This window comes from Hylobates moloch, unplaced genomic scaffold, assembly GCF_009828535.3.
Source record: "Hylobates moloch isolate HMO894 unplaced genomic scaffold, HMol_V3 SCAFFOLD_1, whole genome shotgun sequence".
In the NCBI taxonomy this organism is placed as follows: Eukaryota; Metazoa; Chordata; class Mammalia; order Primates; family Hylobatidae; genus Hylobates; species Hylobates moloch.
This window is the reverse complement of record NW_026652276.1, coordinates 16,927,819-16,951,492: the sequence shown is the minus strand read 5'-3', so window position 1 is coordinate 16,951,492 and position 23,674 is coordinate 16,927,819. Positions and strand designations below refer to the sequence as shown.

At 38.1% G+C, this 23,674-nt stretch overlaps 1 protein-coding gene across 4 annotated transcripts in view; it reads right to left on the bottom strand.

Annotated features, from left to right (window-relative positions):
• The window catches only part of DOCK10 (dedicator of cytokinesis 10), a 277,368-nt gene that overhangs the window by 108,632 nt on the left and 145,062 nt on the right, over positions 1–23,674 (bottom strand). For all 4 annotated transcript variants that reach the window (XM_058437931.1, XM_032754230.2, XM_032754224.1 and 1 more), the window contains exons 4-11: positions 22,892–22,974; positions 12,631–12,703; positions 12,235–12,357; positions 11,842–11,976; positions 2,290–2,473; positions 922–1,007; positions 523–606; positions 254–409 (exon numbers count right to left, since the gene is read on the bottom strand). In XM_058437931.1, coding sequence (XP_058293914.1) covers positions 254–409; positions 523–606; positions 922–1,007; positions 2,290–2,473; positions 11,842–11,976; positions 12,235–12,357; positions 12,631–12,703; positions 22,892–22,974 — 924 coding nt within the window. The remainder of the gene's footprint in view (positions 1–253; positions 410–522; positions 607–921; positions 1,008–2,289; positions 2,474–11,841; positions 11,977–12,234; positions 12,358–12,630; positions 12,704–22,891; positions 22,975–23,674) is intronic.

Sequence of the window (23,674 nt, the reverse complement as noted above, 5' to 3'; positions counted from 1 at the left end):
TTTTATGTCAGTATATTGATAAAGTGTAGTATATTAATATTTTATTATGCTTTATTCATACAGTATATTATAAAGTGTTCCACTTTAGAACTTGTACACTTGTGTAATGTGGGAAAATGCTGTTAATAATGTTCCCTGGTACACTAGATAGTGAGAAATCAGTGCCTGGAATTAGCAGGAATAGAAAAGATTTTTGACTAGGGTGGTGTAATCTTGGCTGAATGGTATAGGATGTAACAGAGGAGAAACTTACATTCGTTATCGGATCATTTTCATTCTCCGTAACACATCCCTGAAGATTTAAGTTGAGGGCTTTACAGATGATCATGATTCTCTTGGCAGCTTTTTCTTCAAATGGTTTGATCACAGACTCAGGTTCCAAGAGATCTTTTTTATGAAGTTTCAAGGTCTAAAAAATTTTGAATGAGTCACTAAACATCCAACATAAAAAAGAAATTCTAAATTTTAATCCCCAACTGTATGGATCAAGTTCATATCTCCTTAGAAAAAATTTTGACTTACATCTATGTCTGGATCTAGAGAGAACAGATTTAGCCTCTCCATGTTTCGAGTTGTTTTTACAGTATCTTCTGTTTCTGTGAGGTACTACAGAGAAAATTGTGTTAGTCCTTGGTATCTAAATATCTAGATACAGCCCCTGACACATCCACATGGCCAAGAAGCAGCCCCTTAGTATTATCACCATTTTAGTATTACCCATCAACACTTGGCAAATCTTGTAAAAGTATCTTTCCTTTTTGGGCCCTATGTGTATGTTAATGAAAATGCATAGGTTAATGGAAAGTTCCGAATTATTTCTTAGTCTAAATCTTAAAAGAAAGCATTTACGTCTTTTCCATGAAAGCAATAACTAACAAATAATTCAAATTGTTTTTGCAAGTACAATGCCAACTTTATTACCTTTGCAAAGTCTGGGTGTAGGTTATTCTCTGAAGAATCTGTTTCCTCTGGTGTGCATTCACAAGTTACAGAATTATCCAGTGAATCTTAAAAAGATATACCAAGTCAGGTTATTAAATATTACTCATGAGTCACACATTCTTCTAGCCTGTGACATACAAAACTAAATTAGGCTTAAGAGGTAAGAGGGACGTTGGTGAGCCTAAGCTTTCATTGTCTTCTGACTCCTGAACTCCACATTGTTGAGTGATCTGGGCCTGGAAATCAGACCCTCTGCTGATCATTTTGGGATTCTTGCTATGATACCATCTTGTGTCCACAAGAACTTTGGATTTTTACACTACATTTATACTTGGAGTTGTCTTGACTTACTCCATTAACGCATACTAAAGTTTTCTTAAATATGTATGTATTTTTGGTAATTCTGGCTCTCAGGCTATCAATTTAGAATCCACCTTCTTGCTTCAGCTACTTAAACTCTGTAAGATGCTGTAAACATTAATACTATGGTCGTTGTTATTATTAAGTAAATCGTAAGTGTAAAACACCTACTATGGCATACAGTAGTTGAGTTAAAATCAACAATAGTTTTTTTCCACATTACTCCGTGGCTCTTTCACTCTAGAGCCTGAGACTTAGACTAGGGGAACTTAAAGATGCTTTGGTTTCTAATGTACCATGTGCTGTGCAAAATGTCTGAAAATAGTTTTGTTTTGGGAGGAGTGACTGACTTTGCTGGTGTTGAACTTGCCTTCTATGTAGCTACAGACTTGCTTTTCTAACCTTCTTTTCACCTTTTCTTTCCTCTCTCTTGTTCCCTTCTCTTTGCATAAAATGAAGTAGACTCTTATGAAGGAAATAGGATGGGGAGAAAAAAAAATTAATCTTATAAAAATTCTATCACCATGTATAATTTTTGAAACTTTCACATATACGATGATCACAGTATGATCAAAAAGCATAAATGAAAGATGCTTTTTAACTAAAAGGAAGGAATTCATATTTGCCTTTACAGAGCATAAGATTCATTAATTAAATTTAATGAAGGGCTAAAAACCACAAAATACCCCCTATAAGGTAATGTCCCATCAGGCATGAGCACATTTTTGATGCTGTGATAAATGATTCCCAACATCATTTGCTGGGGGAAAGCCTCAGATTATTGCCAGTTGACTCTGAATTGTACTTATGTGTGGTGGCCATTACTGTGTAGTAAAGATTTAGGAGTGATTTAGCGATTCTTGGAACAAACAGCCCCAGGATGGATGAGCTAGACCAGACAGCGACTACAATGCCTAGCAGCTTTAGTGAACCAAAAACACAGGTCACACTAGACAAAGGAAGGAAGATGGCTTCATATGCTCTCACCCAGACCCAGATCAGTGAGCTCTGTGCTCCTCCGCCCTTGGAGGGGCCCCTCAGGACTGATTTGCAGAATGCGGTTGAGGGTATGGATCCATTCATCCATATCTGACTCTGTTTCAGCTGCCAGCACAAAATAGGTCAGGTCATTCATTTTCAATTCAAAGGCATATTTTCTTAGTCTGTTATTCTGTGGTATAAAAAGAAAGAAAGAAAAAGAGAATACCAAAAAATAAGCCTTCGAGAGAGAGATCATTTATGTGGGCTTGAGGTTCCAAAAGTCTTTCCATACAGATAGGTAACATAAAGAAAATTTTCCAAAACAAGACAAAATTTTAGATAGGTCTGATCATTTTGTTTGGTTTCTTTCAAAGCTTTTTGTACTAAGAAATATCTTATTTAGGGTTTTGTTGATTGGATAGACATGTTAGCTTAAACATTTCATCGTGGGCATGTGCTTGAGTATATTCTCAACTCCATGTAAGAGTTTGAGTTTCCGCCTTGACTTTCTCACCTTATGTTCTGTGATTCATTCCAGGTGGGCGTCTGACCCTATCGCATCCCAGAGGTAGCTCTTACCAAGATCACTAACAGGCCCTATGTTGCCATACTATCTTAAGGACTATTTCTTTCTTCATATCTTCCTTGTCCTTGCAGCAGAATTAACATGATGGCCACCTCCTCCTTTCTGAAACTCACCTTTCTTCAGTTTCCATGACCACACTCTATTCTGGTTTTCCTTCCACCTCATTTTTCGATCTCCTCTGCCAGCTCTTCCTTCTTCTCATGACCTCTAGTGAGAATCCTGGCTATGCCTCAGACTCCTTTCTCTCCTTTATTTCTCATCTATTCCAATGGTCTCAAATGACATCCATGTGCAGTGACATCCCAATTCCCTTCCTGGCTCTGGCTTCACCAACCTCCAGATTCTTCTGTAACTTGACATCTCTACTTTGCATTTTGTGACCAACCCACAAAGCCTTGTTCTAGTTCCTGAATGTGTTCCTGTCATGTTCTTGTTGCTGCCACAAGGAAGGCCTGAGACAGGCTGGCCCCCTCCACCACACATGCTCTCAAAAGCACAGTGAGCATGGTGTGTGCCCTCATGTACTTATATGATTTGTATCCACTCTTCAGATCTCAATTGAAACTTTCCTCAATTTTCCAGTCTAGGACAAAGGGACAAAGGTCTTGTCCTCCAGAGCACTTACCATGATTTGAAATTATCTGCTTATTCATTTTTGTTTGTTTGTTTTGACAAATACTTGTCTCCCTTAAGGCTACCTCCATGAGGACTGGGTCAGTTTTCCTAACCACCGTATCATGTAATAGTGCTGACACTTGAAGGATTCAATAATGGTGAGTTCAAAACCAGTCATATTTTATGAATGGAACAGAATAGGTTCCTATTCCAAGTTGACATTCTAGTAGAGAAGAGGTGAATGGATGAATGATTGAAGGAATGAACAAACAATTGAAAAACAAAGGTTCTCCATTGGGCAGAGAACTAAAATAAGCCAGTGTGATGAGCAGTTACTTTGGATTGGGTGGTCAGAAGCAGGCCTTTCCCCAAAGGAGATCTCTGATTTGAAATCTGTAGAAAGGAGAAATGGGCTATTGAAAGTTCAGGGAAGGACATTTAAAGCAGGGGGAACCCAAGAACAAATTGTTACAATTTTATATATTCCTGGTATAAGATTGGAATGTACATTCAAAGTGGAAACTTTCTCCTAATGACACAAACTGGTGTTATATAAGGGGGTGGTTGTTGGAAAGATTACTGAAGATACTTCATCTTTAATTTACTCAGGCAATTCCTATGCAGGTGTCCAGCTTTTATCAATATGTTCTAAAGCCTGTAGCATACTCATAATTGTAATAGAGCAAACCCTAACACTTAGGACAACTCTATTAAGTAGAATACAGATAAGAGAAGAGCCATAAAATGACATCAATAGTGTGGGATTGTGGCTAAATAACAAGGTATAAAATTCTTTTTGAGAACATGATTGCTATTTCTTGGTGACAAGCAAAAATTTCTAATACCCTTCTGGCAATGTTCTCTTTCTTTGGGATACTCTCACAGACTGTCCCCAGATAGCTGTTTCTTTCAACAGTCACAACAACAAGATCACTAGTGCCAACACAACAATTACTAAACACTGGCTCTGTACTTTATGGTCATTATTTAATTTAAATGTCATAACAACCCTGTGGGACCAATCACATTATTCCATTTTACATGTAGTGAAACTGAGTTTTGGGGAGATTAATTAAAATGTGTTTGGGATTATACTGATAGCAAATGGTAGAGAAGGGAAAATAAGCCCTATATACTCTAACAACTGTGCTCCAATCCCACCCACTGAGCTGCCTTATGCATTGCACAGAGCCAGGGACACAGAAGATGCTCAGCTGATGCTGGTCTCCTTACTTGACATTGCCCCGGCACAACAAAGGGGCATCAGTGGCCTGGGAGTTGTGGTTTCTTTCAGTGCTCAAGAACACATAGTGGGGCAACACATAGCCTTGAGAAAAAGTAAAGTTCAGGAACTGAAGGAGAAAGAATTGGCTAAAATGCTAACTATGGTTCTTATGTGGAAATTCACAGCTCAAACATCACTTTCTAGACTTCCAAGGATGAGCCCTTTGCTCCTGTCCATACTTTTGTATTACTGTCAAGTATTATTTATTTCTTCACCTTATAATGACAGTCACAGTCCTGGCTCTTTATAGTCCACAAGTCTTAGAAGGGCAGAACCTAAATGTGTATCCTCAGTGCTAAGTGCAGTGATATAATTGACTATCAAAGAGGTATCTGTTGTGTTCATACTTTGTGTTGGGCAAAAACATAGCCAGTCCCTGCTCTTGCAGAATAGGAATGACAGGCATTAAGCAATTAATAAGACAAATGTGAAATCAGAAAACAAATATATATAAATTTTGTATAAATGTTTTGAAAAAGAGGTACTAGGTTCTATGAAAACATAGAACAGAAGTATTTAGACAAGTAAAAGGTCAGAGTTGCATTTTGAAAAAATCATTTTGACTGCAGTGTAAACAGAGTGGAGGGTACTCAGAAAGCCCATGGCCTCAAACTTCAGTGTGCAAAGCAAACATCTAGGCAGCTTCCTTCCGAAGGCAAATTCCTAGACGCCCCACTGTCCCCAGGAGGACTGGGGTAGATGTCCTCCACGTGTCCTCACACACAGCTCTGGGATGTTCTGACGAAGAAGGGCTACAAAACTGCCCGTGACCTTCACTGATGGACAGTCTAAGGGCAAAGACAAGATGGCTGCAGAACAGGTATAAAAGGAAAGACAGGTGTCCTATCACAGCACAATTTCCTTCAAAAAACAACAGGAATATAAATAGACACTCGGGGCTGGGCGCAGTGGCTCGCTCCTGTAATCCCAGCACTTTGGGATGCCAAGGCGGGCAGATCACTTGAGGCCAGGAGTTTAAGACCAGCCTGGCCAACATGGTGAAACCCTGTCTCTACTAAAAATACAAAAATTAGCTGGGCATGGTGGTGCATGCTTGTATTCCCAGCTATTTGGGAGGCTGAGGCAGGAAAGTTACTTGAACCCAGGAGGTAGAGGTTGCAGTGAGCCGAAATTGCACCACTGCACTCCCAGCCTGGGTGACAGAGCGAGTCTTTGTCTCCAAATAAAAAAATAATAAAAAAAGAAAGAAATAGACACTCATAAAAGAACTATAAATGTCCAGAGTTTGGCGCACAACTTTTGCAAGGACATTTTTAAGTATTTAATTATAGAAAATTGCAAGCAAATCTCAGTGTTATCTTGAAAACAAACAAATGAAAGAATTTGCTTGATGAATTTGATGCTGCAAATAATGTTAAAAGGGAGATAAAAAGCAACCTAAAATGCTTATATTGGGTCCAAATTAAAGGTGGATTGAGTTGCAACCTGCTTTCGAATGAAGATGCCGAACACTAACAAAATTTTGAAATGAAACATTACAAAATATAAACAAGAGTTGATTTGATTGTCTAAACTGCATTCACTTCAAATGAATTAAATATGATTGCCAGTTTCAACAATATAATCACAAATATTCTTAAAAATTTGAGCAAAGTATTACAATCTTGTTTCTCAAAAAGGGACATTTATAATTAAAATAAATATTCGATTTGAAACTTCTCAAGAACTAAATTACCTTCTTCTATTTCAAGAGAAATAGAACCATTTGCAGCCCAGAGAAGCTTATGTTGGGAAAGATTAAGATGTCTGAGTGGTTTTCGATCTCGCTGTCTGTAATCTCAAAGATAATGTCATATAGAATAGCAAAAAGGGCAAAAATTGAAAATCAATGGGACATTTCAATAGGACGTTTTAATAATTTTGAAGTACGATTGTTAAGTCATTAAAATGCTAATCAAGAAGTAATCATATTCTTGTTTTTGCTCCCCCAAATTTTCCTCTATTTCTCATATATCAGTGTCCTTTGCAGCCAGTGCAACTACTTTGTTCAGTCAACCTTACCATAGTATATCTACATGACTTCATAAATAGTAGGAACCTGTGAATATGTCTTATTGTCATGATATGTTTAGTGAGTTGTGACAAACTGTTCTGTTTCCACAATGTTCATCTGAAAAAGTTCCAAACTGTAGATACTCTAAGAAAATCACTTAAGCTAACGGTAGACTGAATATCAAAGAGGGAAGCTACCCAAATCAAATATTTAATTATACCTATTATGTGGCTAGCATCTTGTATAGAATTTTGCAGGAACAAAAGAAGAGTCTTAAGGGAATCATACAACATCAAATCCAGGTTTCTGGTATCGATGGCTCCCTTCCATGAAATCCTCTCCATTCTCTGTAGGTTTATTTGTTCATTCATTCAGTGAAAATTAAATGGGTACCTCCTATGTTTCAGTCACACAGAACTGAAAAAATTCAAGTAAAGTGCTTTCCCTCATTGAACTTACCTTCTAGTGTAATGAAATGTCAGTAAGCAAATAAGCAGAAAGACAACATATGTAACATATATATATATAATAGATGTGTAATATAATATGGCATCATGCAGTGATAAATGTAATTTCATTCTTGCATATGTTATCAGGACTTACTGCTTGAGGTGTGTTACTTGTTTTATTTGCATGTACCATATTTGTTTTGTTTTTTTTCTGTGCATCCTTCCCACATCCTAGAAGCTTTTTGGAGACATGAGCCACACCTATTTTCAGAGTTTGCTCTTTTCACAATGGTTTGCACATTGCAAGTTTTCCAATATATACAGTATTTGCTTAGATGAATCTCATATCTAAAATTCACTGCTTAAAGCTCCACATGAACATATCTTCATAGTGTTTCTTCTGCTCACATAGCTTATGTAGGTAGAATAAATGTATGTATGTGGGTATGCCTACTTTACATATGATAATACATCATTTCTTTGGGCATCTGTCTGTAATTTTGGACATTCCTCTGCCTCAAGTTAAACTTTGCAATTCATTAGCTCTGTGACTTGTGAAAGACACTCTACCTCTCTGAATTTTATTTTAATAAATGGAACAATCATAATTAATGTTCCATCAAGTGCTGTCAAATAATATATTAGATGAAGAAAACCACAAGTATAATTTTGGTTCTTACTGTTCTCGGAAGTGAGATTTTCAGAGCTTGAGTTGCTAATGCAAGGCTTACGGGTCATATTTGGCTTCTAGATTTGTTTTCCTTGAAATGTTCTTTCCCCTGCTCCCAATTTGACTTGCTTTCTGTAGGCAGGCATTCTCCACGTCTACATAGTCCAAGCTGCATCTATTTCTCACATCTGGCCTCTCTTCGCGCATGCAGGGGGCTGCTTGACCTACAGGAGGTATCTGCATTTCTAGCCTTTGGTTAGTCACATGAAGCCATTGTCTTGGAACTCATATCCACATGGTGGCAGACTCAAGGAAATGAACCTTGTCCACCACACTGTCCACACCCATGTAAGCCTGTCTAAAGTGATATCAGCTTATTATCACTGCTGAGACAGGGACCTAAAACAGATGAGATTCTTGGGCTGTTCATTCTCTTCTACAGTGGCAGAACCTGGAATGAATGGATGGATAAATGAATGAATGTGAGAATGAATGAATGAATACATGAACTGAATGAACAAGATAGGATAACACAGGCCTAAATATCCCTTAGTCCCAGAAGAAAAAACTTGAAGCAGCAAAAACCAAGTTCTCTTCCAGATTGGGAGCATAGGCCCATAAAAAATATCTAATACTCTTTGATGAGATTATGAAAAAATAGAAAACCATGATTAGGCTTTGTTTTGTTTTGTGTTTTTTTGGCCAAGATTCAGGAAACTGTCAGTCATAAACATTACCTAAAGTCTCTGAGAAAGCTGAGAAGGATTTTGTCTCTACTTAAGCCACCCTTGTAATATATGTCTAAGAATTCCAAAGTATTCTAAGGAAAACGATGATACGGATTGAGTCTGAATGAATCAAACTGAAATGGCATAGTCACTAAAGATTATAACGAACTTGAACTCCCTAAGAATGCCGGATGCTAAGTAGTACTTTCTGAGGCAGAGACGTTGTTCCTCTTTTTTGTTTGACTCAACAGAACCTGGCAATGATTCTTCATAAAATTGGTCTGATTCATCCTAATTATTCATTTGCTCTGTGCTTTTGTGTGTGCATGATTCATCTTCAGGCACATTTCATGCCTGAGAGCTTACTAGAGCAATGGTTAAACTGGCACTATTTCACTCAAATTCTCTCCAGATGTAAAAACTTACAAATCTGGAAGAACTATAAGGAAATATGTGAGAACTGGGACCCACACACAAAGTGACAAGTGACCCACGTTTTGTCTCCCTAGAGTGATCCCAAGAAACTGATCCCTGCCTCTACAAAGGATGTAGAGAATACTGGATAAAGCTTCTTGATGAAGAGGAATATAAATTCAGGGATAGAGGTAAAATCTTTAAAAGATATACGTGCCAAATCTACCTTGGGGAATACTATAGACAGGCACAGCTTTTTCTGTACAGACTTACAGCCTGAGCTGAAAGAGTTCGTCATTGTTTCATGTTCCCAGAGCATTCCATGGGCTCTGCCATTCATACCTCCATCATTGCTCTTGACATATTGTGTGATAGTGAGCAAGTAGCGATGCCCCTCTCTGATTCTGACTTCAATAAAGAATTGACTTCCCCACACCTAGGTGTAGTTTCTAGCATGTCATAGGCACTAAGTGGGTTTGTTGAATGAATTAGTAGATTAATGAATAAATAAAGACATAGATAAATTAACACACTTAGGAAAAAATATCCCGAACGTAAATTAAGGTTTTCTAGGAAGGCTTTCCCATAATGGAATGTCTATATCCTAGGTTGTGACCTTTGAAATTAATGGAAGAATTAGGGGAGAAAGGCTAAATACACTATCTCCCAGTTCTTTTCACATATTAGCACATTGTTCTAGTTTTACAGATGAGGAACCTGAGATCAAATTGGTCAAGTAACTTACTCAAAGTCTTCGGGTAGTAAATAGCAAAACTAGGATTTGAATGCTGACTTGCGTGAATCCCAAGCTTGTGTTTTCTCGTCAAGACTCCTTTTTTCCATGACAATGTTTAAGCAGAGACTGAAACACAATCTAACTAAGAGATGATGGAGAAGCAGTTCCTCCATAGGAAGGTCAGATTAGAGCAGTAAGTTCTATGATTCTTTGAAGAAGAAAAATATTTCATATTAACCTGTGTTTCTGCACACTTAATATATAACAAAAGACTACAATGGTACTTCTTAAAAAATGATGACTCATTTGCTAGAGAAAGCTTTCAAGTACAAATGGAAAGGATAATATTTAACATTTTCAGCTCAATGTCCATAAAACACAGTTATTGATCTTTATTGCTAACATTTTACTTCATGTTTCTAAGGCCAAAAAGTGTACTTTGTGACCAACAATAGAAAACAATCTCCATCCTCCATTAAGGTCATTATTGCCCTTTCCATATGGAAAGCTGGCATCTGTGTTAAAATGCAATTATCTTTCACTCGTAGCAGAGTGCTCAGAAACAGTTAATCTTTCCTTTTAAAGTTCAGCTTTATTACTTCCTGGAAGAATTCCAGATTTTAGCAGATAAACCATCCAGAAATAGGCCAGGACTAAATGACTGGAGAGAACTCTACTTGCATCCACATATCCAAGGGCCTCCAGGAGTGGCCTGTGATGTAATCTCAGCTCGTAACAAGCTAGGTGAATGCTGAGGTTTGAGGGTAACAGAAAGTACTTCTCTACTGGCCTGTGACCAGAAATAGAGTCCTGGACCTCAGTAAGCCAGTGTCATTGTGAAATTTGAGGGAAGGTTGCTAAAACACTTTTGATTGCTCCCATGATTACATAAAAGGGAATAAGGTTGGTTATTTCATCAGAGTAGGAAGCAGCGTTTTGAAAGTCAAATGTCCAAATGGGGTATATGGAATTATTCTGCTTCCCTTTGCCACAGTGGCCCATGCTGAATTTCATACTAAGGACAATAATTTGAAGACCAAGAGCTTACAGAACATTATTTGTTAAAAGCACTATGTCTGTTTCCGAAATTAGACTCTTTGGAATCAATGGAATCCTTGTCTTTGAAGAAAGTCACCTCTTAGAAGAAAGATGCTGCATATGTACACTGTCAACTTACTCTATCATTATTACCTAATTATAAAATAACATATTTGAAGTATATATGTTAATACTATGTCATTTACATATTACTTTACTGAATTTCATTATCTCGGGGGTTCTCTACATGGCGGCAAACATGGGTGCTAATTTTCTGCTTCTCTTTGAATATCTGAGACTTGCCCCTGCTGCAGGGCCTTTGAACTTGCTGCCTCTGGTCATTCTTTTTTTGCTGTTTGTTTGTTTTTTGAGGCAGAGTCTCACTCTGTCACCCAGTCTGGAGTGCAGTGGCATGATCTCAGCTCACTGCAACCTCTGCCTCCTGGGTTCAAGTGATTCTCCTGCCTTAGCCTCCCCATTAGCTGGGATTACAGGCCTGTGCCACCACATCTGGCTAATTTTTGTATTTTTAGTAGAGATGGGGTTTCACCATGTTGGCCCAGCTGGTCTCGAACTCCCGACCTCAAGTGATATGCCTGCCTTGGCCTCCCAAAGTGTTGGGATTACAGGCATGAGCCCTCGCACCTGGCCCTCTGCTTATTCTTTAGTCTATAGATCAAATGATCTCTCTTCAAAAATGCTCTTCTCCCTTATTGAGTATTAATATTCCTTTTCAACCTCACCACTCTTCTGTCTCCCTTCTGTTTCTCTGTTTATTTTCTTTATTGAAAAATTTACCAGCTGATTCCATTCTGCTTATTCATGTCTTTGCTTATTTCCTGTTTTTCTTTCTCTCTGGAAAGTAAGATTTGTGAAAGCAGAGATCCAGGCTGCCTTGTTTTTCACAGAATTCTTAGAATCTAGAGCAGCTCTTGGCTCATATCAGATACTCCATGAATATTTGTTTAATATACTTTTCAAATAAAAAAAAAATCCCACGGAGGAAAAGGGATGTCTACTCACCTGCACCACTCCTGTACAGGAATCCAAAAAGATGCATCCTTTGGGTTCTTTGGATATTTTCTCATCTTTGTAAAAATTCATAATGTAGGAGTTATCTGGCAACTGAGTCAGCTGGAAGTAGCGCTTTTTGAATGACTAAATAAAGGGAAAGATATAAGGAGATATTCAAATTGTAATGTGCTATTACTCATAGAAATTAGAATTATTCTAATTCCTTCAGGAGTCCTATATTTTCTAGGACATTTTTCTAGAGACGAGCATCCTACTTCCTCATAAATAAAATATTACATGAAACATAAACCCAATGCAAATGGCTCTCTTATGTGCTGTGACCAGAGGAGGGAGTGTTAAGAAGGGTGACAGAGACAGAGATGAGTCTTGATGTCTCCTTACCCGAACAGTAACGGTGTTGTTCACGGTGCTGTTAAAATTCCCCTTGTAGAGCCAGCCAGACTTGAAAACACCAGTTCCTCCTGCTCCTCCACCCCCCTTGGAAGACGAGTGGGAAGTGGTATCCTGTAGGAAAGGCATATTAGCATGACAGCCATCTTTTGTGGATCCTAGATCCTAGACACTGCATTTAAAAAAAAGACTCTTTTTCCTCTCTTTGACTCATCTTAAACAAGCATGTTCAATTTCAAAACAAACATGATTCATTTTGACTAAAAGCCCTACCACCAACAGCTACTACAACTTACAACAAACCGGTCAGAACTTGAAACTTTTAGTGCAAGACAGAAACTAATTTTCCTCATGTTTTAAACATCTCACTTTCAACTATTTACTTACTTCATCCTTATCAGCATCTTCATGGTCAATCTCAAAGGAATGTGAAGGAAGCTTCTCTGGTTTGTATTCTGCTCTGATATTAAAAAAAAAAAAGATTCTGATTTGTCATTGGAGACGGCTTTCATTTTATGTTGCTCCCCAGGTAACAATAACAACTATAGTGCTGGTGTTCTTACAAATTTTTGTAAAATAATGTAATCTTTTGAGTGTTTCATTTCCTTTGAAAGTATTAACTTTCCTCTGCCATGATATCTTATTCCAGTATATAAATCTTTATTTTAAACCATGGAGTTACTAATTTTTATATATACATATATATATATATATATATATATATATTTGAGATAGTCTCACTCTGTCGCCCAAGCTAAAGTGCAGCGGCATGATCTTGGCTCACTGCAACCTCCACCTCCTGGGTTGAATTGATTCTCATGCTGCAGCACCCCCCACCCTCGCCCAGTAGTACCTGGGATTACAGGAATGTACCACCGTTTTTGTATTTTTTTGTGGAGATGGGGTTTTGTGATGTTGATCAGGCTGGTCTTGAACTCCCGGCCTCAAACTATCCTCCCACCTCAGCCTCCCGAAGTGCTGGGATTATAGGCATGAGCCACTGGCGTTTGGCCTTCTAATTACATAAACTTACACATATCTTTTTGAGTTAAATGTAGGCAATCAGGACAATTTGAAAGGCTGGGGAGTTTCTATTTTCCTTCCCCCACATTTGTAGGTGGAATATTAAGTAGTGATATTTTCATTGTCATTTCTGTGTCATCTGTATGTGACATACTCAAGGGTACACAGTAGTCATTGGAAGAGCCCCATCCCTGAAGAACCATGACCCTGAGAACCAGTCTGGACTGTGGCCACTAGGCTGTGCTGCTCCCTAACCATGGCCTCCTCAAAAACGTGCACCAAAGGGACTGGTAGCAATTACACTCACTTTGTGCATTTCCATGATATCCTAGAAATGCCTATTTAAGTTGCAACATCTCCGACAAGCTCAGAGAAGCAAGAGTGTGCATCTGGTTTTATAAATGGTAAAATAAACCATAAAATTGTAGGATCTCATTTATATGTGGAATCTTAAAAAAATCAAATATGCAGAGATAATAAAACGGTATTTGGCTTGATTCTGTCTCATAACTAATGGTTGAATGGAAACCAGACAATACCATCCAGAGTACAGGCATTTCTTGATGTCTAGCTGTTTGGCCCCCTTTACTATATAAAATCCCATGTATAAAAATTTCATGGGATGTTTTTCTTTTTTAAAGTAAATTTTATTGGGTATGCTTGAGGTTTACAACATGGTGGTATCGGAAGGATACATTTAGATAGTAAAATGGTATTATAGTGAAGCAAATTAACATAACTATCATCTCAATAGTTACTTTTTTGTAACAAGAGCAGTAAAATCTACTGATTTAACCAAAATCACTAATGCAATGTGATTTCACTAACTTTAGTCCTCTTGTACATTAGCTCTCTAGACTTCATCCTGCACATGTGCTACTTTGCATCAGTTCATTGACTTCTCCCTGTTTCCTCTCACCCCTGGTAACTGTTGGTGAGAATGTAGATTGCTACAAGCATTATGGGAAACAGTATGGAGGTTTCTAAGTAAATTAAAAATAGAACTAACATATGACCCAGCAATTCCTCTTCTGGGTATATATTTGAAGGAGATAAAGTCGCCAGCTTATAAAGACATCTGCACTCCCGTCATCATTGCAGCATTATTCATACTAGCCAATATATGGAAACATGCTAAGCATCCATTGAAGGAATGGATAAAGAGAATGTTTAATATATTAATATAGGCCTCTCTGTGTCTACGTGTGTGTGTGTGTGTGTGTGTGTGCATGTGTCTAGCATTCTTTTATCTATTCCTCTGTCAATGGACACTTAGGACGTTTCCATATATGCGTGTGCATGTGTGTGTGTATACGTGTGTGAATATATATATGTGTGTGTGTGTCTGTATGTATTGTACGTATATGTGTATGAATATGAATATATATGTGTATGTATATATGAATATATATGAGTGTATGCATATATATGTGTGAATATACATGCATGTATGTATATATGTGTGTGAATATGTGTGTGTGTATAGCATTCTGTTTATTCATTCCTCTGTCAATGGACACTTAGGATGTTTCAGTGTATATGTGTGTGTGTCTGTGTGTGTATGTATATATATGTGTGAATATATATGTGTTTGTATGTATATGTGTGTGAATATATGTGTGTATATATTTATGTGAATATATATGTGTGTGCATGTATATATGTGTGAATATATATGTGTGTATGTATATGTGGTGTGAATATGTGTATGTATGTGTGTGAATATATGTATGTATGTGTGTGAATATATATGTGTATGTATGTGTGAATATGTTTTTGTATGTATGTGTGTGAATATATATGTGTGTATGTATGTGTGTGAATATGTATGTGTGAATATATGTGTGTGACTACATATGTGTGTATGTATATATTAATGTGTGTGTGTGTAAAATGGAATATTATTCAGCCTTAAAAAGTAGGGATTCTGCCATTTGACATGATATGGATGGACCTGGAGGACATTATGCTAAATGAAATAAGCCAGACATGGAGAAAAAAATTGTAGGATCCCATTTATATGTGGAATCTGAAAAAAATCAAATATGCAGAGATAATAAAATGGTATTTGTTTTAAGATTATTTATATTGTATAAAAGCAACCTCTGAATCTGACTATTGAGAAAGAAAAGATCAGAAGTGCATTTGGTATTCACATCAGAAATTATTTCCTATGTTGATGGTACTCCAGACAGGAAGGTGAATGATCAGGGCTCTTTAGACTTAAGTACGCATGAAATTGCTATGCTGTGCACTCACATAGGTGTTAAGTAAGGGCTTCAAAATACGCTTACCCTCCCTTCATTTTCAGCAGGGAAAGTTAGAGCACAAAAGGAACACTGGCCTCACTGTTAAACTATGAAAAGCCTGAGATCAGAACCATGTTCTCCATTCCTGATAAGAAGTGTTTTTTATTGTGGTAAGATAGACATAACATGGAAATTTATCATTGTAACCACTTTTAAGAGATGGTATTAGAAGCCTGCATTTAGGAAAGGTGAATCTTTAATAAGCACATTAAGTAAGATTGCTGCCATTTCTCTCTTCCAAAGGAGGTTATCCTTTCTTCTTGCAGAGCCTTAGAGATAGTCAAGCCTATTAGTGCTGCCTGCACTGATGTTAACTTGTTCTGCCTCTTTCGGTCAGGGTCAGCTTTATGGGATGGCAGAGGAAGTAGCAGAAGACAGAGAGTTCTTTTAGGATCACTGGGAAATTCTTGCTACCCCACCAAAAATATTCCTTTTCTCCTTAATACCATCTAACATGCTCTGAACAAGAAGCAGTCTCGCTCACCTTTTAATTTGATTGGCAAAAATAAAGCCTGTAAATACAACCCTTCCCTCTCCCCTACTCCTGTGAGAGGTGACATGTTGCCTGAGATTTAGAGGAAGGTTCCAATGGCTGATTTCAGAGCAATTGCTCAAGGTACCCTGTCTGCAGAGAACAGAAGATGAGTGTTCCAGGATTCTTAAAATGGTGGCACAGCAGTAAAGAAAGAACGGAGGAAACATCCCAAGTGAATGAAAAAAGAGTGAATCGGGAAAACCAAGGAAGAGGCAACAAAGACAAACTTGAAAGTGGAATGTCAACCTTTGGCCCCATGCTAGTCCTTTCCCATCAGTTTCATTTGACCTTGATGCAATGGTATTTGTTTCTGAACCTCCTGTTCTGTCCTCTTTGGCCAGCATGGCTTACCCTTCCTTCCAAAAGAATAATTTTGTAGGCATTTGTTCGCAATAACTGTGGATCACAATACAGGCCAGGCGTCTCATTAATGTAAATTTCCGCAAGATACTTATAAACAAGGAGGAGAGAAAGACTTTCAAACTAGTAACGATGTAAAAACAAAAAAGTGACAAAACAAAGTAAGGTTCTCTTGAATTTCAACGTAAAAAGCTAAATGCTTGTGAAAGTTTTTTTTTTCACAGATCTCCCAGTTGAGAAGTGGAAATAATGACTGAGATAGCCTATAAATTTCACAAAAGTTTCACAAAAGCCCATAGATTTAGTGACTGATGACCAACTCAGCTCAGAATGCTGCAGAAGTGTCTGTCACTGGAGGATGGCTAAACAAACTACAGTAGATCCACACACAGGAATGTTACTCAGAAAGGAAAAGAAGCTACAGATACGTGCAACAACATGGATATCACTCAGAAGCATTGTGCTGAGTAAGAAAAGCTAGAAACAAGAACACACATGGTATGATTCCACGGTTATGAAAATTAGAGCACTGGTTGTCTCTTGGGGGAGAGAAAAGGAGACGTGAGGGTTAACCAGGGAGGGGTGGTAGTTAACTCTTTGGGGGTGATAACATTGTTCTGTTATCTCAACAGAGGTTTGAGTTGCACAAGTGTGCTGTGGTCAAAAGTTATCACATGGTTCACTTACAATTTGCTTGTTTTCTTGTATGTAAATTTTATATCAAAAGAGAAAAAATGAACTGCAGACATCTATAGCTGTATTTAAAGGTGTGCATTCCGAAGAGTTTAGAGAGGCAGTGTGTTAATGTTTTAAATTCCACTTTAAAATGACCAAAAAATAAAACAACTTGATAGATGTCTAGAAGAATGGATGATGGATAGATGGATGGATGGATGGATGGGTGGATGGATGGACAGGTGTGTAATAAAACAAATATAGCAAAACATAAAAGACACATTCTAGATGATGGGACTAGTGGGATTCATTGTACACCAATCTTTTAACTTTTTCCTAGGTTTAAAATTTGCAAAAAACTTTTAAAGGGGTGTGTGAAAAATTTGAAAGTGTTGAAATTATACATAGAGTGACCAAAAATGATGTCTTCTGAACTGATTCTTTTTTATAGTAAAGATAATAAAAAATTGTACAACAGATACACATAAACTATTCTCAAAGTAAAGATTAAGTAAAAATTTCTCAGTGATTTTTCCCTGATATTTTTGAAGAATAGATGATTCAGAAAAGAGAGAAGAGAGCTTCAGACAAATGATTGGAAATGTTTATAGGAATTTCCCAAATGTCATATTTAACACTATATTACAACTTACGACATCTCCATACTCTTTCTTTAATAAAATAAAACTTTATTTAAACATCCACTTTAAGTATTAATGATTCAAAAATAACTCAGAAGATATGAGACAGAGAATACTAATGAAGTCAATAGCAAAACTCAGAAGATACGAGACAGAGAATACCAATGAAGTCAATAGCAAAACTCAGCCAAACCCAGTAGTCCCTAGCCATATCCATGCTGATCTTAATCTTCATTTTTAAAAACTATGCAGACAAGAGAGTGTCAATTTAAGTCAGATCTGGGGCTAGGGTTGTAGTGAATGTAAGCGTGCCACTTCATTAGTGGCTTTTCTTAATTCTGAGTTTGCTTGATCAAATTCAATGTGCATTATTGAGAGCTGTCTTAATTCTTGGGGTCCATTCACCTTTGCCACTCAACATTCCAGTTTCCAGATATTACCTGGCACCCAGAAGAGCTGCAATAATGTCAACCACATATCAGAAAATAAGTTCCTGAACTGAGGAAGCTTGCATTCTAGGGGAGGAGAGAGTCAATCATGAATTTAAGCAGAAATAAGATAATTTCTCTGAGTGAAAATGGTTGTTAAGAAAATCAAGGCTGGGTGCAGCAGCTCATGGCTGTAATCCCAGCACTTTGGGAGGCCGAGGTTGGTGGATCACTTGAGGTCAGGAGTTAAAGACCAGCCTGGCCAACATAGTGAAACCCTGTCTCCACTAAAAACACAAAAAAATTAGCCAGGCATGGTGGCCCACACCTGTAATCCCAGCTACTTGGGAGGCTAAGGCAGGAGGATCCTTTGTACCCGAAAGGTGGAGGTTGCAGTGAGCTGAGATTGTGCCACTGCACTCCAGCCTGGGGACAAAGTGAGACCCAGTCTCAAAAAAAAAAAAAAAAAAAAAGAAAGAAAGAAAGAAAGAAAAGAAAAGAAAAGAAAAAAATCGAAGTGGAGAAAGAAGAGAAGAGCGAAGAGTGATCCTTGTGGAAATGTCAAAGTCCACATGTAGAAAGACTCTTCAAGGATGGCCTCTCTCGAGAGGTAACATTTAAACTGAGGAGGAGAAGCAGCTGGTTGTGTGATGACCTAGGAGAAAATCCCCTGGCAGAGGGAGCTGCAAGAGTACAGGTTCTGAGGAGGGGCCAAGTGTGGAGCATCCAGGAAGGAAGGCTGTAGGGGCTGGAAACAGTGCAGGAGGGAGGGCTGCGGGAGGGAGGCCTATCCAGTGCCCTTGGGGAGGGAAGGCAGACAGTGCTTGGATCGTTGCTGAGGCTTGAGGGCTACTGAAGATTCTTATTTCCCAATCCGGTTTTTAATAAGCCACAAGGCACAGCCTCCTGCCTTTAAAGAGCAATCTTCAAGCTCAGTCACATGTCTGTGGGGCTACTATGCAATGACTTCTCTCTCTCTCTCTTTTTTTTTTTTGAGACAGAGTCTTGCTCTGTGGCCCAGGCTGGAGTGCAGTGGTGCAATCTCGGCTCACTGCAAGCTCTGCCTCCCGGGTTCACACCATTCTCCTGCCTCAACCTCCCAAGTAGCTGGGACTACAGGCGCCCGCCACTACGCCCGAATAATTTTTTTGTATTTTTTTAGTAGAGACGAGGTTTCACCATGTTAGCCAGGATGGTCTCGATATCCTGACCTCGTGATCCACCCGCCTCGGCCTCCCAAAGTGCTGGAATTATAGACATGAGCCACCGTGCCCGGCCTGACTTCTCTCTTTTAAAGGTCATGAAAAGATCAGCACCTGTGGCTATTGACTTTAAAATCCTTCCCCCAGGACCATTGTGTGGTCTCTAAGAGCCTCAGGGATACCAAGATAAAGGGCTCATCCCAGACCTTACCCTTTGGTGTTTGCATCCGACATTGGTAGTAACTATAGGCAGCCTCATTTCTCTTTTCTCCACCCAAATGACCTGGATTGCCCAGTGTGGGGATGCCTGAGTGCCCCATCAGTTATCAGCTGTGAGTTTTGGGGTAAATTCCCTCTCAGTTTCCCAGTTTCTGCTATAAAATGAGGATAACAGTTCCTATTCCACAGGGTTATGAGTATTAAATGAGATAATGCATGTATGACACCCAGCACATTCTGGCTCACTGTAGACACTCAAGAAAATGCTTTTACTAAAAAAAAAAATCTGTTCTATTTCAGCCCAGGTAAGCTGGTCACACTTTATTTGATCTTTAGTCACAATTTATACTCTTATGAATTTTTCTTCCTTACATCTTCTTTCTATCAAATCGACCATGGTAAAAATTTTTAATATGTCACACATCTCTGTATTTTACCCAGTGGATTAATGAAATCAGTGGCATCATATATTTTTATGCTGCTTTTTTCTTCTGGGATCTCCAAGTTAAGTGCTGATTTCTACTGCTAGTGTGTAAAGGCTTACGTTTTCCATTCTAGCCTGAAGTCATCTATCTCTTCAGTATCTTCCTATGGACCCTCGCTTAAAAATAAAAAAAGTGAAAATCTTAAGGGTCAATAATACGCATTTAAATTTAAAGAATAAATTTCACCTTTTTTTGCTTTTCTATAATTGCAAATTTTCATTTTGCAGTCTCAGCAACTCATAAAAGGAAATAAGCAATTTAAATTGGTAGCAGACATAGGAGAATTCTTCTAATCCAGGAGGTATGAAAATGATTTACTTCTATTAGCCTCAGAAGACCCAAGTAAATTGTCTGTTTCCATTACTGACCTAAATACATGTAGTCTTTAGAGGGGAATGCTTAGCTTTGTAAAATCATTTTAAAGAATAATTCTGCTGTTCAGTGCTCATCTTCATTGTTCTGGGGTATGTCTGAAAGGGTTATATTTTAGAACTTCTGATTTTCAGTTTGAATACATAAAGTTTCTTACTTTGTGGCAGTCTGATTCTTCCCTTTCTTGGTATCAACTTCCACTTTCTTTAGTTAAAGTAAGGGAAATTCTCAACAATATTTCAGTTAATTTTTTTTTATTTCTTCTCATGAGATTAATCTTGCAAACTATGAGAATTGCAATTCAGCAATAATGTCCAGGACTGGTTTTTTTCTCGAGATGCTTTCTCCATTGTTTTAACAGAGGAAGAATACTGTGAATGTGAAATCTCTAATTTGCTTTCTTTCTTTACAGCATCGTGAATATAAGGAAAGATGAACAGTGTTTGGGGATACAGCTACTGAAGAGTGTAATGGACCTAAAGATGGTGGGAACACATTTAGTTAAAAGGATGGCTAAACAAGGCTGTCTCCATCCTCTCAACTTGAGATGCAGTCTCCCAACTTCTTAGACACAGCTTCCGAGTTGTAACCACTTCTCAGAACTATTTTCAGAAAGAGGAAGTCCTGATGTTAAAAGATGCTTTGCTTTTCAGCTGTGCCTACAGAAACTGTGTCATGAACACCCAGACATTCTGAATGTAACAATTACTCAGGAAAGCTTAGGGTGTGGTGAACCTTCCCAACATGAAGTTGCAAGAGCTTGTCTATCAGCAGGGACTCAAGTCTAAAAGAATGCTCAAAGATCTGGTAGACATTACTGTTCAGTGTTTTGAAAAAAGATTTGCAGTTTAGAAGGGACATAATTTTTTTCTCTTCACGGTAATGAAACCCCCAAATAAATGGCTTCCTCCTGTCTTTTTCTTCGATTGCCACCCCTGCAGTCCCATTCTCCATAGAGTAGCCCAAGAGTTCTTTCAAAGAGGTAAACCAGATCATGCCACACCCCTGGTTGAAATTTCCAAAGACTTTTGTTGCAATGAAAGTAAAATCCAAGCTCCTTTCCAGGGCACACAGGGTCCCTTGCCTAAGGTCCTTGGTTTCATCTTACTATGCCCCTTCCATCCTTAAGCTCTAGTCTTCCTGACTCAAGTGACCATACTGGTTCCCACCACTTCACAGTCTTTGCCTTGCTGCTTCTCCAGAATCCTTTCCCAAGATGCCCGTGTTGGCAGCTACTGTTGATTCATATCCAAGATCAAATGTCACCTTCTTAAATCTAGTTCATAATCCCTCTTTCAAATTCCACATTCAGAAATTGAGAGCAGTGCTTCCAAGTATACAAGTCTTGAAAAGATGCTTCTGGGGCCACAGGAAATATAGCAAAGTGGTTCCCAATTCTGTACCATGTATCTATTAAAAATTAGATCCAATGTGTATCATCTCAGTGCTTCACTTGAGGAAAGTGTTAATAAAAACCTAACTTTTGATTGTTTCAAATGTTTTTCTGAATTATTTACATAATCTTAGCTTGATGAACCAGTGAGTTGGGTGGTACCAGTTCAAGGAAGTTCTTTAAATATGAGCAACTCCAAACCCATCCAGGAATATTGTATTTTAAAATTTGCCATTTACTCAGTTTGTTCGTCCAATAAGTAATTATAGAACTGCACACCTACTATGTGCCAGGCATTCTTCTTACAGGCCTGCAGGGAATTCTGCAGGGAAAAGTCCCTGCCCTTTGGGGATTTTTACTTTAGAAGGGGAAACAGACACTGAATTAATTTCTACTTTTGTTCAGGTAGTCAGGTGAGCTTTTCTGCGGAGGTGACTTTTGAGCAGAAGCAGAACAAAATTACTTTCTCCAAAGGCTTATGTTCCTGAGAGTCAGGAACAAAATTAGGTGTTTATTTTCCTTTTGGTCGTATGTGTGTGTGTGTGTGTGTGTGTGTGTGTGTGTGTATACATATCTTTCTTTTGTGGAAGTTGTTTATTTTCATGATTTCCGATATCCCAGCATGAAAATGCATGAAACAAGTAACAAATATGAATGCTATACAGAATATTGTCAGAAAAACTATTCGGCCATATGGTACTTTTCTAATCCTCCTGTGCCTGCTACTGAAAAAACAGCTCATAAAATAATAATACAATGATAAACGAATGTCAAAACTACATTAAAAAATTAAATCATAGTATATTTATATCTCAATCCAAACTCTGAAGATGCAAGCTACACATGTTGAACAAAATGTCCTATCTTGACTCTTACTTATACATTTTGAAAAATGTGCCTTGACAGAAGATTAATGTATGTGTATTCATGAACAATGGCAGGACTAGAACAGAGGATGTCATCTATATTTGGAAAAGACCAATAAGTGCCCATAACAGGTTCTTACCGGGGTAGCTGTCGAATGTCTCCAGAATATTGTTCATATTTGTAGTTTACCACATGCCACTGGGAACTATAAAATTTACAAGCCTGAAAGAAAGAAAAATGACAATTATTAATATAAAAATTATCATTAAAAGGCTGGGCGCGGTGGCGCTTGCCTGTAATCCCAGCATTTTGAGAGGCCGAGGTGGGTGGATCACCTGAGATTAGGAGTTCAAGGCCAACCAATATGGCAAAACCCCAAAACCCTGTCTCTACTAAAAATACAAAAATTAGCTGGGCGTGGTGGCGGGTGCCTGTAATCCCACCTACTCAGGAGGCTGAGACATGAGAAAAGCTTGAACCCAGGAGGTGGAGGTTGCAGTGAGCTGAGATCATGCCACTGCACTCCAGCTTGGGTGACAGAGTGAGACTTCGTCTCACAAAAATAATAATAATAATAATAATAATAATAATAATAATAATTTTTTAAAAAGCTGCCTAAGCAAAAAGTACCATGAAGACAGGTCTTGTGCCTCTGGGGTGGTGTGAATGCTAACAACTTAAAAGGTAGGTAAGGAGCTTGCTCTTTCCAATCATTTTCAATTTCCCATGGAAATCTAACCATTTGCATTCCATTCTTTCATTAAACAGGAGGAACTATTCAACATATTTATTCTATTTTACTCTATCAATAAACTAATTTAATTGCCCCGAATCCTACCAGATATGCTGCTAACCTCAAGAATCATCATTTTTCAGCTTCCTTTGGCAAGCCCTGACATGATCTAAGAGTTCTTAGTAGGAA